We start from the raw sequence: 18,161 nt of genomic DNA on the forward strand, positions 1-18,161 counted from the left end.
CACCACAAGACATCTGTAAATACAGGGTATCTGCTACATTTTTGATTTTCAAATTTATGACTTTTCGTGACTTTCCATGACTAATTCCAAGAATTTTTCATGATTTAACGAAGTTACTATTTTCTCCGACAAAAACACAACAATACATTTCAAAAAGCTTTACAATAACATTCACTGAAATGATACGTATGACCAAAACTGTTATACTCTGCATCTTCATATTTATAGATTTTAAATTTAAAATACAGAGTAAAGAAAGAATTGAAGCAATAAAATAGCTAAAAAAAAACAAAAGCAAAAAAAAAAAAAAAAAAAAAAATTCTCTTTTTTTCTGCAGAATTACATTCTAAAGATACTTTTCTTGTTCATTGGAAAGGAAAGAAATACTCCGGATTTTTCTGTTTTCATTTCGGAATAAAAAAATTCACCAATGACTGGTTTGCTTCAGCTGAAATTTTAAGTTGATAAAATAAAAAATAAATAAATAATAACAAAAATTCCGAAATCACAGAAGTTTAAAAGATAATTCGCCCTAGAAATGATGTTTTTTCTTTCATTTTTTGAAAGAACACCATAATTGATTACACGAGAGCACCATAATTGATTACAAGAGAAGAACAGGATTAAAACATTTTATATTTTAATCAAATATGACTGTGAGTGGGGATTTTGTTACAAATTCAGATATTCGGAACACCATGAAATTAGGGAGGGGATAAATTCCACTTTAAAAATTAGATTTTTCGGTGAACTAAATTTATGACTTTCCATGACTTTCCAGGAGCGCGGATTCTCTGTAAATAGTGCACTTATGCATAGCCACTGAGAAATAAGGCCGTTTAGATCATCAAGGTCTTTTAGTGACGTCACATAGTGTGGGGATCTGCGATTAATCGCCAATTTTAAATATTTTTCTGTCATTGAATAGCAGTGTCGTTTGTCCGTCGGATGTGTCTTTTTAAACGATTTAAAAAAATACATGTTGCATTATTTTACAGCTTTTAACAATGGCATATGCGTGTGTAGTTCCAAGATGCAAAAGGAACTACAAAAATGGGCCTTAAGTATCAGTATTTAGGTTTTTGAAGTGTGAGGAAATTAAAAAAAAAAAAAAGGATTAATTCCATCAAACTAGACATTTTATCAAATAACCGTTAATAAACCTTCGAGTAAGTGTTATTTATCATTCATGTTTTAATATTCATTTTTGCAGACTTAATAATAAGCTTTTTAATTAAATAATGAAGTAAGTTGTATTTAAGAATTACATTGCTTTAGGTATTGTTTATTGTTAGTTAAATTTAGAATATGAAACTAGCAAAACATTCGTACTTTTGCAAAACTTTTAGACTTAAAATAAAACAAATGTAAATGTTGTGTTTAAATTTATACGTAAACAAATATAAGATGTCATTAGGAGTTACCATTTGTGTTATTTAAAAAAACTAGATAAAAAGCTTTAGTTATACTTTTAAAAGAAAAAAAAAATTCATAACAATGTGGATTGGCACTTGAAGCTATTTATTCTTAAAGATATAGCTTACGATCATATGAGTAAAATTTCATAAATATTCATACTTGAAACAAAAAAACTCCGATACATTAGATCATATTAATAAAAAAGGAATTTAATTCATTGTTAGCCATTTTAAGTTTTGTATGTTATTATTTAAATGAATATTAATGAAACTGTTGCTCATGCTTCATGTGGTATGAATCTTTCGAATACAGATGAATTGTTTTGTGTTATCTTATGCTGATACCTTAAATATTTTTTCTTACTATTTTATAATTTGTTATTAAATATTGTAACTTAATTTTAATGCCTCACATTAACCAAAGATTGTCAAAAGTGTTGAAAGATAATTTATTGCTTGAATAAAATTTTCAAATAACACTCTGAAAAATATTTATCTTCCTGTCTACAATTTTTATAAATTGATGTGCATTTTTTGACAAAAAGACAGTAATTTTTAAAGCAAAAACGAAAACTTTTTCACTTACATGCTTTTTTGGTGTTTACATGTTACTTGAATCCGAGTTCTGTTAAAGTAATATTTTTTTTTAGAATCAGCCTAATTTACTTTATAAAATAGTGCGTTTTATAAGCGTTTTAAAAATTATTAAACCTTTCAAAGCATGTTACATTCGTGTATTCAAAATATATCTGTATATTTTTTTTCGGTTCTGCGCATAACCGTAGAAATTGTTCAAATAGATAAATAAGCAAATAAGTGCACAGATTTACGGTAGCGTGCTGATAATATTTTTTCTAAATGTTGCTGAAACTTGCAATTTTAAAAATTGGGAAGATTGTAGTGTGTATATTTTAGAAAGTAATAAAGAGACAACTTTTTAATTAATATTCAATGTAGTTCGTTCATATTAAAGAATCTTCTCTATTTTATTAGAATATGTTATTTTTCCCTATAATTATCCAATCAATATTTCCTCCTTGTAATATATTTTTGTACAACTCTGGCAACAAAAAATATTATTAAATTGTTATGTTATCTCCTTTATTATTTTTTGAACTACCATATAATGATCTATCTATACTAAAACTAAAAAAGAAACATTCTTTTTTTAAAAAAAATAATAAATTTAAATTTAGATTTTTGCAATCTTAAGGATAAATATATTTTGAGTTTGCTCCAGATTATATGTACTAATTCTCATTTTATTCCCATTTTTATGTTTATTTTATAAGTCTGGAAGAGTATATGTAAAATAAAAATAAAAATTTTATAAATGTGCCAATAAAACTATTATTTCTTTATTTGTCTCTTTTCTGCCATGATATAACATATTTTTATTTGTCTCGTATCCGTTTCATTATTAAAATGTATCATTTCTTATTTTCAAATATGATTAAATCTAATATATAATTACATATTAGAAAATAATAAATTATACACTTAAATAAGGTTTATTCTCTTGATATTAAAAATAGTTATGAGGAATCAAGATTTAAAAATTAAAAGTAAAACATTTCTTATTAAATTTCATTTCTTCATTTCTATTCCTTCATTTCTATTGAAAAGCATCAAGAAGTCCAACATGTTCATTTTTTTGAGTTATAACTTTAAAAATAACTTAAAAAGCTAAAAATTCACCACTTGAAAAGAAAATTTAAGTGCTATTAAATTAGCTAAAGCAAAAATATATTACTTGGCTCAAAAGTTTGAACTATTTACTATACTTTTCCTTCAATACAAATCTGAATACCGCGTTATCTCATGCTTCGCTACGCTAGCCCTTCAGAGGATGACGTCACAAATCTACTGAGAGGCATTGACTCTCGGTGGCTATGACTTATGCCATTTAATCTATGTTTATTTTCACACCATTTAATGTACCATCAAATGTCATAGTATCAGAGAAGTTTTTAATGTCGACTTACGTTATTTCAGAGGCGCAGTCATTTAGTGCAGCTTTGGCCTCTTCCATTTCTCTCTTGTCTAACAAAGTTAACATACAAATCGTTAAATGAAGCTTAGATGGATTTGTAAAGACGGCTCCTTGCACTGCCTGAAACATAAGTTTCAACTTTCTTAAATAATTTTTTTTAAAAACAACATAGTATATTTCTAAAATTTAAGCTTTGTGCATTTTCAGAAAAAATTATCAATACTTATATTTCCGTTAATTAGATGAAGATCATTTTAGCTTGTTTTAAAATAACTTAATTTAAATCTTCTATTACTCAATTGAAAAACGTATGTACATTTTTTAAAAAAAAAGTATAGTTATTTGTAGTACATTATCTATAAATGCTCAAAATTTGCAACCCTAATTAACAAGGTTAGAAGAGCTAGTTGACCAATTTTCTCTGTTCTGACTACTTGAGAAAATCCTTAAAGTAAACTATAAAATATTATACACTTTTAAACGACACACTAAATCTAATGAAATAATAAATTAATGTTAAATAATTGATGCCTTCTATTAATTAGCAATATTTTTCTCTCAGCCTGAATGGCGGGGGTTGCTAAATACAACAGAAGCACATTAATCAAAAATTAATTGAGCAATCGAATTAATTTAGTAATAAAGTTTCTGTATTGTTGTGATATGATGTGTTAATTTTTTACAAAATTTTGGTATCGTTGCATAATCAATGCATAGTTAGTTGTCTACTACATGGGGAGTCTTCAGCAGGCTGGATTTGAACTCCCGTTTTCACAAACGTGAGAGCAGCGTCCTGCCAACCAGGCCCCTTGAAATTTAGATGAAAGAAACAAATGAACTATTGCTAAATTGCAAAACTTCACATTACAAGATTTGTTACTGCATTTGTCCTGAATTATACCATAAAAATATAATCTAAAAATATTTTTTTTCTTTCATAAATGACTAAATTCCAAAAAATATCAGAAACATCAGAACGGTCCCTTGAAATTTAGATGAAAGAAACAAATGAACTATTGCTAAATTGCAAAACTTCACATTACAAGATCTGTTACTGCATTTCTCCTGAATTACACCATAAAAATATAATCTAAAAATATTTTTTTTTCTTTCGTAAATGACTAAATTCCAAAAAGATATCAGAAACATCAGAACGACTACAAACAGTATCTAACGTTTTTCCTTTTTTGACAAAATCCATTGCTAAATATTTCAGTTGCCTTTAAAGCATATGTGGGCACTCTCACTAAAAGTAAACTAAACACTAAAAATTCGAACCTTTACCAATATTGATTCGAATATTTACCAATATTGAAACCTTTTTAAAGCTTGCAATATATATTTTAATGTTATATTGCTTGATTGTTAAAAGTATTTAAATAAAACATGAATTCTTAATAGAAAAAGTGGTGTTATCAGGGGTCTGTCTAGGTTTTTTAAGAGGTACCTATTTTGTGAAAGTTTAGACATAATTTGAGAAAATAAAAAAATTACATTGAAAAACCAACACAAAAATACGGTAAAGTAAGAAAATATTTTCAATCATTGTCACTACAAATAAAAATCACTTATGACTAGTAAATTTGTATATATTTTTCCCCATATATTCAAAAATAACTTTGCTATTGTAAAATTTTGGGCTTAAAATTGTATCCAAATACAAAAATTCATAAATCATTGTCCATAGTTACATTTCAATTTAACGAAAACATGCATTTAACAGTACTTACTAGTACTAAAAGTTATTTTCATTATGAGAACATTTTCGACTCAAATGCTTAAAATAATATTCCAATTTTAACTTCCTGTAAAGTTTATTGGGAGAGAACTTCGTCGTTTCATTTTCAAAAAGCTCGCTTTGATATGGCGCAAACGATTGGTTAGGCTTACCACATTACACTACCTGACCAAGCACATGCTACCTTTTCGTAAAAGACAGCTGGCTCCTCCTTTTCATAGATTGCAACGAGAACGAGGTTTGCACGAGAACTTGCTTTTTTAAAAGCATTTTCTGAAACCATCGTTTTTCCTGAAGTTAAATTTGTGAAGTTACTGCTAAACAGTAGTAAATTATACTGAATAGACCTCAGGTTGTATTTTTTTTTTCAAGAAATGTGTGACATTAAGTTCTTAATTTAATTAATCAGTTTCAAAATAATTAATAATTTATGGTAATAAATAAATTAACATTGTAAAATAATTTTAACATTTATTTATTTTAATAACATTATATTACAATTATTTTTATAAAAAAAAGCAATTTTTTCGAAAAATACTAATTTTGGTAATTTTAAACTTTAATTCAGAAAATTTGTAACATCATGACTGTAATGAAAAAACAAGTATAAGTTAATATTTTGTTAAAACTAAGCAATGTTTTTTTTTATTCTATTCCGGTTTCCTTATTATTGTTAGTAACAGCTCTTTTCAAAACAAAATTTTTTTAAGAAAAATGGATTGCAGAAATGACAAATCGTGTTACAACGACCTAGCATTTTGATTTTTAACTACGAGACAGTTAAAGAACTTGAAATTAAAGGAAAATAAATACTGTAAATAACGCTCATATTCAAAATAATTTACATTGGGAAAAAAATAAAATTTCATAGAAACTAAGCTACAGTTGAAGAGGAAATTCTCTAAACCACCTCAAATTTTATGGGTGTAACCAATGAAAATTTAAACTAAAAAATTTTTGTAACCAATCAAGAACAATTAACTTTTGTTTAATTATCGATAAATTTATTTGATCAGATAAATTTAGCCAGATTTTTCAACAAATAAAAAGCACCTTTCAAGCACTCAAAAAATGTTTTCAATCATTAAAAAAAATCATAATTAGGATCCGCGCAGTAATAAAAAAGATTTTTTAATATTTTTTAAAGTTCTTAATTTACAAACACAAAATCAATAAAATTCAAAAACATTTTTAAAAAATTTACATAATCATGATAAAAATAATCAGTTTCTGATAAATATTGCAGAGAAAATTCTGAAAATCATGCATTTTTTGTAATTTTGGTTGACAATCGACATGGCAAAGAAAAGAAATCTCTTTTTAGAAAGAGATTTTCTGTCTTTTAAAAGATAGAAAATTAAGCACTATTTACAAACCTCAAATAAAAGAAGCACCTTTAAGGGCTTTTAAAAAACGTAAATCAAAAATAAGCACTTTTTAAAAATGCTACGCACCCTGTTTGATATTAGTTCCATCGATCAAGAAAATTCCAAATTTCTTTTCTTACTATAAATAATGAGTACTGAAGTACATACTTTTGCATTTTTAGAATTTGTATCTAAAAATCATTTTTATGATTCATCAATTTTGGATAAATATATCCATGTTTAGTAGGCTAGGTTAAAGATTTGTGAAATGATTACACAAAATTCTATAAAGAACTTATCCTTATGCTACAAGGTTATAAAAATCTACTGCATATACATTGCTAATATTTTGCTCTTTTACAACAAAAGAAACTCACTGAAGGACATGACTGTGATACGGCTTTGCAGAACGTCAAGAACTTTTTTTGTATAGAATCACTATTCACTGGTATAGAAATGAAATGAGTAAAGTCGGCTATTTTCCAACGACCAGAATTCATTATTTCTTTTAACATTCTGTAAGCTTGCGACACAGATGATTCTTTCTCAGCAGTTATCACTGGAAGAAAGAGGTTCAAAAATTATGCATTTATCGGGGCACGAAAATACATTTTACAAAAATTTTTACATCTTAAGCTTTATAGCTACAAAACACATACCCTCAACATACCTTAAATGTAGCAGTAATTGTGTAATAACCACCCAATAATAAACTTTCTTGTTGCTAAATTGTATTTAAGCATATTTTTCAATACTTAATAATAGCCGTGATCGCTCGGATGATAGAGCGTTAGCCTTCCTATGAGGTAAACCGAGTTCGAATCCCAGCGATGGCTGGTCAACACGAATACCACATACAGCTTGCACCAACCACAGCGCTGACGTAAAATATCCTCAGTGGCAGGCGGATCATGGGTTAGAGTCCCTTTGCCGTCAGGCTAACTGTGGGAGATTTTCCTCTCCATGTAACACAAATGTGGGTTAGTTCCATCAAAAAGACCTCCATGACGATAACATTTCTCCCAATACTTGATAAAGGAGTTCCCTTGTCTTCTGGATTGGATTCAAAATTACAAGGCTACGGAGTTGAACATTAGTAGTCGTAAACCCAAAAATTGGGTCGGCTGTTTAACGACAGTTATAAAATAAAATACTTGGTAAAGGTATGTCTAACATGTCCGTTAAAGAAATTTTAGATGAGAATAACATGAATAATACAATATTTTTGCTTTTTAACGGTAGGTACTGAACACTCGTTCTTCCATCGGTCGATGCCAGATATGTTGCTCCTTAATGCTACCTGGTGGGCAACTGCAAACCTAAGTCATGGAGGCGACCAGCATTACCCACGCCACAGATACCCGTTTATAAGGGTGGGCCACATTCACGGACCAGAAAACTACACAGAGAGAAACATTCATGCCCTGAGCAGGATTCGAATCCATTAACGGTAATCTTAGCAGTCAAGCACCTGGCCGGCAAATGATACAAAATTATAAGGTTATGGAGTTGGATATTAATAGCTATAAACTCAGAATTGAGTTGGCTGTTCAACGCCAGCTATAAAATAATACTCAAGATTCAAATTTTGCTAGAAACTAAGCATGACTCAAAAAAAAAAAAAATAATAAAAAAAAAAAATAGGAGTCACTTCTGAGATCATGGGAGTGATAATGAAAGAGTCGGCAGGTCTTAGGTACCGACATTTTAAAATAAAAATCTAATAAAAATTCTTAATGACATACAATAATAATACAATCAATAAAACAATACAGTCGAACTCGTTTATAACGAACACAAAGGGACCGTAACATGTACTCGTTAAATCTGAGTGCTCGTAATAAATGGATCCTTAAGGCAGACATGCAACCAGAAGAGGGGGGGGGGGCTTGGGAGGTCAAATGATTGAGTTGACTTAAAATTTAATTAATACTTACTTACTTTAATTAAATATTTATCTTAATTTAGTGACAACTAACCCCTCCCCCCAAACCAGCAAAAAATTTCTAGTTGCGCTACAGTCTTAAAGGAAAGGAAATATAAACGGAAAGAAAAATAAAGGAAAAGATTCTTACCAAAACATTTATTTTTTTCATTAATCAACATATTTAAAATATTTTGTCAGCTTACTTTTAACTCGCGCATTTCATATCATTTTGAAAAAAAGATAAGACAGAAAGATGAGAAAAAAGATTGCCAGACAGAAAAATATTGCTCGCTAAAACCGGGTCTTGCTCGTTAAAAGCGACTTCTGTTCCATAGACTTAACATTGATCCAACCAAATATTCTCGTTTCCCTCGTTAAATCCGAGTTCTCGTTATAAACGAGTTCGACTGTAATACAATCTATATATAAATTAAAATAATGATAAATTTAGAGACAAAAAAAAAATGGTTTAGCAGCATTTTTAGTAAAAATTTGTATGTATATAAAAAGAATTTTATCAATAACATGTTTTATTTTAAAAATTAATAGCACATAAATTACAATTGATTAATCCATGTAACTTGATCATCTAATTAAGATGAAATCAATTTATCTCATACAATAAAAGGAACCTTTGCTCCTTTGGGACCTGACAACCTGTCTAACCTGTACAGCGACTGTCAAATTTGTCTAAGAGTGTAATTAATTGCAACTCTGAACTCTTTATAAGTTCACTAGAAAATATTATCAGAAAATATTCTATTCCACCGCGCATAGAAAATTTTTTTCTACTTTTTATACTATTATTGAACCTAATTTAAATTACAGTAGAAGACCGATTACCAGAATGCTGGTGGCCAACGCACACTATTGCAGAGTTTCTCAGTTTTCTGGATTACTAAAAACTGTTCAATACAGCTTAACTACATACCTACTTTAATATTGATTTAAAAGCCGCATATTATCGATGTCGAAATATGACTTATTCATAATGTTTTGAGAGAATATATTTTTAACATTGTTAGCACGATAATTACAAAATATCAAAATTTCACGAATCTAAACATGACATAAGAAATAATAATTAATACTCCTTCCTTGCTGTAAGTTCAACAATAAAAGCAATTCTCCGCAAGGGATCAACTTACATAGATTTAACTTGTGCTAAAACTAAAAGAGAGTAATCAGATACGATTCATTCTTTAAAAAAAAGTGAAGAAGAATAAACGTTACCAAAATCCGAACTTCTTTCATTTCCGTATTTATTTCCACCACGATCTGGACCACTTAGTCTGCTGGGAATTTTTATTTCCGCTCCTGTTGAGTCTTTAATTCTCTTGATATTAAACCTTTGATTCCCACACACATAACTGGAAAAACAAAACAAAAAAAAAAAAACATTATACTTAATTACATAACATTTGATACTATATATACTTTATTATATTTACACTGGGGAACTTTTTTTTTTTTTTGAATTCATACAAATACTTCATCTTTCCTAATTCTAATGTGGAGATTTCAAATCGAAATTAGATTTGTTCTTAAACAGGGCACGTAGCCAAATCTTCAAACAAAAAATAAGCACTTTTTAAGTACTTTTTATAAGCACTCAAAAAATATTTTTAAGCACTAACTACATTAAAAAAATTCAAAATAATTTTCAAAGACTTTATATGATCGATGACATTTCAGTACATGGGCATGCAATTTTTAATCTTGATAATGTCCCTTTTTTCTTCGAGAAGTTTGTTGCAACATTTATGCCCCTCTCTGTTGTATATAACATTTTTAAACTTTTGCATTTTGGCAAAAAAAAATAGACTAAAAATGTCATTTAAAAAAAAAAAACTGCAGCTTGAAGAGAGAAACTGATTGCAAATTTGAAATCAATGATACAAAAGTATATAATATTTGTTTGAAAGAAATCTCATGCAACAGAAGAGAAAAAATTGTTCCTCAGCGTTATGATCTACTAATATCATTCAGACAGTGCATAATTACAGTTGGAAATTTTTAAAATGGAAATATCTCAAGAAATACATGCAAGATTAAAATAAATAAATAAAAAGAGACTTGTGTAAGATTTTGAAAAAGCCTGTCTAATGATACCAAACTTATAGTAAAAACTATCCTATCCATTCGCCTGGATCCGTGGCAGTGACTATGGTAACAAGGTATATAACTTTTTCAAGTAGGGGTGTGGGGTCACTGTTTAGAACAGGTTTTGGCTTGCGTCAGCGAGAGAAGGGGAATCTTTTTCTTTAGTATATTGTGTTAACCCTAAAGTGAAGAGAAGCTACCCTCCCTGAAATGAGCTTTTCTTGTTTCCATAGCATTTCCTTTGGCAGGGGGAGTTCTTACCATAGACAAACTATATCTAAGTGTACAAGTCAACCTCCCAAATTTGATTATGATTCTCCTAAATTTATGGTATGTCAGGTGCTTAAGTAATAAATAAATTCAATAAATTAAAATTCCTAATAAATTCAATAATTTATTTGCTGTTACTAAACCAAGCATAATTTGAGCAGCATTTAAATTTTTTGGTATTTAAGTTTTATACACAAAAATTATGCTATTTTGTAATGATATATCGTATGCAAAAGAAAATTCCAAAATTGTATTTATTTATTTTTTGATTTTGTTCAAAACATATTTACCATGTAGACATTTAGTTCCTCATAAAATTAAATTTAGCAATAGAACTTTCGTACTCGATTACAAGAGAATTCACTATGACATATCTACATTGCAAATTAAAAATTTGGCATTATTTAAAAGAAATTTTTCAACGATTGTGAAAACAAAATGTAATTTATAAAGTAATGAATTTTTAAAATTTTCCTGCATATGGATACAAATTTCTATCGGTTTACTTATTTCTTAAAACAAGGGTTATAGTGTTTATCAAATTTGGTAAAAAATTTAATTTATTACTAGTATTTCGAAAGTAAAAAGTTCTAAACATTTGGTAGTTTTAAAATTAGCATAAATTAAAACTCTTTCTTATATACAGATATGGAATATTGATTTTCGATTTGATATTTTCACATTTTTTACTGAAATTTAAGATTACTTTGTATTTTTGATTTCCTGTACGATTTTCTTGAAATGTACTTAAAAATTGCTACTTTATTTTGTTTTGTGCCTGTATTTATATTTGTACTCTTTACTCTTCAAAATCAAAACTTCTTACTTTTACTTAAAGTATTTGTACTTTTACTCTTTACTTCTTAAAAATAACGTTCCCATGTATGATAGATATACAGTATATAGATCTCGGCAAAATTTGTATACATCTGGACAATTTTTTTTTTTTAAGGAGAAATTAATTTTTTAATTCATTAAAAAAGATTTTCAATTAAAAAGAAATTTTCTGAAGGCATTAAAAACAGTTTCATTGAAATATTCAGTACATGTATGAAAAGAATTCAAGCAAAAGAATTCCTGTTGTTTGTCAATTACCCAATTAATTCTCCAGGAACTGGAAGAGATATCCAAAACTTCTGATTTTCGTATTTAATTGGTAGGTCGTCTTCTACAACATCATCTTCTTCCTCATTGTATTCATTTGGTTGAACTAAAAAAAAAAAACGAATGAGTTTATGTAAAAGTTTAAACAGCTTTTAGGCAGATTTAAGATCAACAGGTACTAAAGTCTGCTTGTCACTAACATACATTTATGCAGTTATGTTCATCCCAAAGATCATAGCTCTGAAAATCAAACGTTTTTTGCTCAAACACATTAGACCAAAAGTTTTAACATGAAATTCTATAAAATCTTTCAGTAAATACTCAGAAAGATCTATATTATTTATAAATATTAATTTCAAAGCACATATTTTCATTTATGTACGATTAAAGTTAAGGGCATTTCATTTAACATTATCTTTATAAACATCTAATGATAAAGAGGTCCTTCAGGAACCATGGATGATTTTATATGTCCCCTTATGAATTAGACATCTCTAAATATTCCCTTCAATATTTCAGAAAAATAAGGAAATTTTTCGAGAATTATTATAAATTTAATTTCCTTAGAGTTAAAAATAAGGAAGAAAAATAATCAATTTTTTTACCAGCACTATAAAGAAATTAATTTTTTTTACGTGCGAAATTTAGAGAACTATCGTGATTGTAATTTAATTTTGTTCCCCTCAAAAATTTAATCCCTGTGATACCCATGATAGGAACTATTTTGAAACTATTATAAATGACAATCTCTAAATATTCCCTTCAATATTTCAGAAAAATAAAGCAATTTTTTGAGAATTATTATAAATTTAATTTCCTTAGAGTTGAAAATAAGAAAGAGAAAAAAATAATCAATTTTTTTACAAGCACTATAAAGAAATAAATTTTTTTTATGTGCGAAATTTAGAGAACTATCGAAATTGTAATTTAATTTTGTTCCCCTCATAAATTTAATCCCTGTGATACCCATGATAGGAACTATTTTGAAACTATTATAAATGACAATCTCTAAATATTCCCTTCAATATTTCAGAAAAATAAGGAAACTTTTCGAGAATTATTATAAATTTAATTTCCTTAGAGTTAAAAATAAGAAAGAGAAAAAAATAATCAATTTTTTTACCAGAACTATAAAGAAATTAATTTTTTTACATGCAAAATTTAGAGAACTATCGAGATTGTAATTTAATTTTGTTCCCCTCAAAAATTTAATCCCTGTGATACCCATGATAGGAACTATTTCGAAACTATTATAAATGACAATCTCTAAATATTCCCTTCAATATTTCAGAAAAATAAGGAAATTTTTCGAGAATTATTATAAATTTAATTTCCTTAGAGTTAAAAATAAGAAAGAGAAAAAAATAATAAATTTTTTTACCAGCACTATAAAGAAATAAATTTTTTTTACGTGCGAAATTTAGAGAACTATCGTGATTGTAATTTAATTTTGTTCCCCTCAAAAATTTAATCCCTATGATACCCATGATAGGAACTATTTTGAAACTATTATAAACGACACATAAAATAAATTTGCATATCTTTTTATTTAACATTGCCACTGAGCTAAATAAACATAGTTCTGGTTCTCCTTTCAAGCCAACTGGAGTCGAGAGATCTTTCCTACTACAAAATTTACTCTGACTACACAACATTATTCCTGAGGCAGGTGGGAATTTTCAAAGGGCCTTTAGACCAAAGAGTAGTATTTAATGTTTTTACTCCTAATGCTTTTGAAACTCAGAAAATACTATCACTCTCTTATCCAAAGTAGATATTTTGTTAGTAGAATCTACTACACTATCGGACCAAAAGTATCCAGACACCCATTGGTATGGACTTAGAGTATCCAGAGGCACATATTGGTCATCCTTTTTGCACCCATGACAGCTGTAACTCTCTACTTTGCAAGACGTTTTTATTTTGGTTCGTTCACTTAAATCGAATAACTCTTAATAATGACAATGGATCTTGATGACATAAATATTTTAATTTAAAAATCTGGATTATATAAACATGCTACAGATCAACAAGTATAGATATTATCTCAATAACTTTGGAGCTCTACTGCTCTCTACTCCTTCATTATGTCCACTTTATCTGATCGCTTCATTCCATCTCATCTTAAAACAAACTTTTTCTCACAAAAAATGACCTTCCTTTCTCCTTAGTCCACCCCCACTCTAGGGGACGACACTTCCTGTGTCCCTCACCCTCTAACCCTCAGGTCAGGGGTCAATAAAATGTGTGGGTGAGGAATCCTGACAACAGCCTTCTGGAAAGACTCTCCACCAGTTTTTGATAGGAATTCATTTCCATCACAGCTGAAGTGAGTAATTGCAGTGAAGATTTGGATGCCTACCTAATCTGCTCTCTAATTCATCCCAAAGGTGCTTGATGGGATCGGGGCTCTGAGAAGGCCAGTCCACTTTTTGAACAACCATTTCGTCAAACACCCATTTTGTCTGCGCAAGCCCCGATGCGTGAATGGAACAGTTATCCTGCTGGAAGAGAAATGGACCGAAATTTTGCCATAGAGTTGGGAGAGCAGCATTGTCCACATACATCTCAGAGTTCATGTTTCCTAGCACAGGAACTGACGGACCCAGGCCATGAGAAACAGACACCATTATGCTTCCACCACCATAACAACCGGGTGTCCGGATACTTCTGGCCAGTTAGTGTATTTATTGGACACAAAACCTTCGGGTGACTAATATGATCACATTCACTTAAGAGCCCTTTATTCAAGTGCAAATCTAGATCCCGTTTTGCAAGTCTGAACCTGTTTGCAGAAAAAGAACTCTAAAGGTAATATTATATTCTCCCTCATGACATAGAGGTGACTGGGTACGTAAAGGCTAGCTCTTAAAATTTCCAGAGTATAAAACCGGTGCTTAAAAACATGGACAATGTTTGTAACTACATGCAGTTGAACTGGATAATCTCTAAAATTGATACTAGGTTTAAATAAAACAATGCAAAGAGATTTTAAGAATTGAATGAAAAAAGGGAAACCAATACAAATTATCCTGAATGCTGAAGACAGGAATATATTAGGAAGATATGAAATGAGTAGTAGTTAAATTTGAGACCATAAAAAGAAAAGAGTAGAAAAAGAAATCATCTTTAAGATGCTGTTCATAAATGCCACACCTTTTTTTCTCATTATTTTTTTACCTTCGTTTGTCACAAAGTGTCACAATTCATCATACTCCCACCCCTCGTAAAATGTTACACAATATTTACAAAAACATATAGTACTTGCATTTTGGAAATAAAGCCAGAGTTACATTATAGTTCATTACAAACAACTGACTTACAAAACTAAAAATACATATTCCATAAAGCATATCAATCAATTTGTACAACATATAATAATATGTGTTCAAAAATTTTTACTTGGTTCAACTAAAGACAAACTTAATGAAAAAGGCAAGGTTGTTCTAACCTGCAAAATGGGATTATGTTCAGATAGTGTTGTCTCTTGCTGACCAATGATAAATTATAAATGTTCTTTTTATACAGTCAATATTTTGCATAAATGGCGATAAATAATTGATACTCAATATATTTTACCTTACATGCTGAGAGAGCAGAAGAGCAAAGCATTAAAATATTTTACTTTATTTTTTATAAAATATTACTCTTATTTTAAATTTTAAAATAAATTGAAAGCCCTTTTTGAATAGTCCCCTTGCCATCAGGCTAACAGTGGGAGGTTTTCATGATTTTCCTCTCCATGTAACACAAATACAGGTTAGATTCATCGTAAAAGTCCGCCATAAAGGCAAATTTCTTCCAATATTTGTTCCTTTGTCTTCTGAACTGGCTTTAAAATTACAAGGCTACCGAGTTGAACATTGCTAGTCGTATACCCAAAATTGGGTCGGCTGTTCAACGACAGTTATAAAATATCAGTAACTGTGTCAAAGCACTAAAAAGAATTGTTTTTGTATTTAGAGTTCTCATACTTAAAATAAATTAATAAAAAATTATATAGTAGGTACGAGTTTTGTTCTTTTAATTCTATTATAGTTCATAAAGGTTTCTTTTATTAATTTTGTTCTCTCACATGAAAACTTGGAGAAAATTTGGCAACTATTTTAACGATGACATGAAAATCTTTTCCAGTGTACTCACGAGAAATAACAAAAAATCTAAGATGGGTTTCTCTGTGTTGGCTTCACAGTACTTAAAATCATATTTTTAATATAAAGAGAAAATAAGTAGAAACATACCAGGATACATATCATCTTCTATGTACATTTTATTTTCATTGTCCTTAACATTTAATTTACGATAGCATCTGTTTTCAATCCATATTAACTCAGGTTTCAATATATTCATCTTCCTGCTGATATCAAAAAACAAATAAATAAATCTTAATTAAATGTATTATAACTAAAAATTTTTGTTTTGCTCAATATAAAATCAACCAATAATTAATAGTATATATGAATAATATGAATAAATGAACCAAAAATTGTGCACTATTTAATTATTTTAAAAAAGACATTTTAAATTTTCATAACACAACTCAATTATAAATTTTACAATCTTTAAAAATATATCATGAATTATATGAGGGAAAAAAAAACTTTAATGTTAATATTTATTCTAGTAGTTAAATTTAAAGGTTCTGAAACATAACGCCTTAGGAGTTAGACGTCTAAAAAACTATAGGTTTTTCAAAATAAATGTGGCATAAAAATTTTTAAAACCTTTCAGCCTTTTAAAACTAGAAATGAAACAATAATAGAAAACACAAACCTATCTACAGTAGAAGATAAATTTAATAAGAGAAATTGGAAATGGATGAGACAGGTATTGAGAATGCCAAGAGAAAAATTGGTGCAGTTTCTTGGGCTTAGGATGGAAAAAGAAAAAGAGGAAGACCAAGAAAGACTTGGCTCAAGCCAAAGACTGGAAGGGGGCAAAGAGAAATAAGAAGTACTTCCAATATCTATGGGTACATAAAAGTACATAAAAAGTAAATATTTTATGTAGATATTGAAAGTGGTAAAAAGAACAAAAAGTCTGCAAATGCCTAACAATTCAAATCATGAAAAAATAAATAAAAAAGTGAGTGACACTCTGCACAAAAAAAAGGACTACCTTGAATAATTTTTGATCTAAAGATGGAATATTTACCTTTTAGAACTCTCCTAAAGGTTCAAGGGGGTGACTTCAAGTATGCTAATCAATTACAGCAAATAATATTTCAAGTTACAAGGTCAGACACAAAAATGTACTTTTTCTGGAAAAGCATGCCGTTCGAGAAAAGTCTGGATCCTTTCATGCTAGTTTTATTTTTTGAGTATTTCCCCATGTCTCGAGAACTTAATTAAAAAAAATTTTTATCTAAAGATAATTCCATGCAAAATAACTTTTAATAAATATTTATTACCTTACTTAATAATGGTCGAAAAGATTAATTGTAAGGTGTACACACATTTTTACTTTGTGTTAAAAAATACAAAATACTAATAAAATTGGTAAAAATTTGTACACAAATTTTTACATTATGTTAAAGAAGTACAAAATACTAATAAAATTGGCCAAATAGTACATGAGAAATTGAATTTAAAAAAAATTAACATTATCAGGTATATAAAACATTTTTTACATAATTTTTAAACACTATAATTTTTAGTTTTGACAATTTGGTTGATTCAGGTTCAACAATTATCATAATTTAACAAGCAATTATCACATGAACTCATCCCAACTGATAGTCTGTTACTATAGAACAATTTTTTAAATTATTTTAAAAAATACATAATTTTACATGGAAAAATACAAAATTTGAGAGAAATCGGTCAATTGAGCCAATTGAGAAATTGAATTTTAAAAATACAACTATCATTAAATAAAATAATAAAAAATACTATATAATAATAAAGTTATTTTCTGTATAGAGTTATCTTTGGATAAACAAATTTTATAATCGAGTACAAAATTTTCTTAATTCACTTAAAAAGTTCTCAAGTTAAGGTAAAACATGCAAAAAGTAACATTGACATTAATGGTTCCTAATTTTGGGCCACATTCTTGACCAAAGTATGGGAACCATACTTCCCAGATTGGGGCTACCCTTTATATTTTAGGGATCTGAACCAATCGAAAAAAATTAAAAAATTTGTGTTAAGAGAAAGTAAGTTTTTTTGATTTTGTAACTTAAAACATTGCCTTATTAAGTTTAGAAAACTGGAAATTCCACAAAAAACTGGAAAAATAT

General features: G+C 28.5%; 1 protein-coding gene across 7 annotated transcripts in view; it reads right to left on the reverse strand.

Moving 5' to 3' along the window:
• LOC107448514 (activating signal cointegrator 1 complex subunit 1) overlaps positions 1-18,161 on the reverse strand; it is a 30,547-nt gene that overhangs the window by 9,008 nt on the left and 3,378 nt on the right. For 4 of the 7 annotated variants that reach the window (XM_043052526.3, XM_043052525.3, XM_087166325.1 and 1 more), the window contains exons 2-6: positions 16,162-16,277; positions 11,912-12,026; positions 9,677-9,813; positions 6,894-7,075; positions 3,404-3,531 (exon numbers count right to left, since the gene is read on the reverse strand). In XM_043052526.3, the coding sequence (XP_042908460.2) occupies positions 3,404-3,531; positions 6,894-7,075; positions 9,677-9,813; positions 11,912-12,026; positions 16,162-16,270 (671 nt within the window). In that variant the 5' untranslated portion in view covers positions 16,271-16,277. Of the gene's footprint in view, positions 1-3,403; positions 3,532-6,893; positions 7,076-9,676; positions 9,814-11,911; positions 12,027-16,161; positions 16,278-17,074; positions 17,094-18,161 lie in introns of those variants that run through there. The other 3 variants (XM_043052528.3, XM_043052524.3, XM_087166326.1) reach the window with 2 other exon arrangements.

Source organism: Parasteatoda tepidariorum, chromosome 6, assembly GCF_982258835.1.
Source record: "Parasteatoda tepidariorum strain Cologne lab strain chromosome 6, Ptep-v5.0, whole genome shotgun sequence".
Lineage (NCBI taxonomy): Eukaryota > Metazoa > Arthropoda > Arachnida > Araneae > Theridiidae > Parasteatoda > Parasteatoda tepidariorum.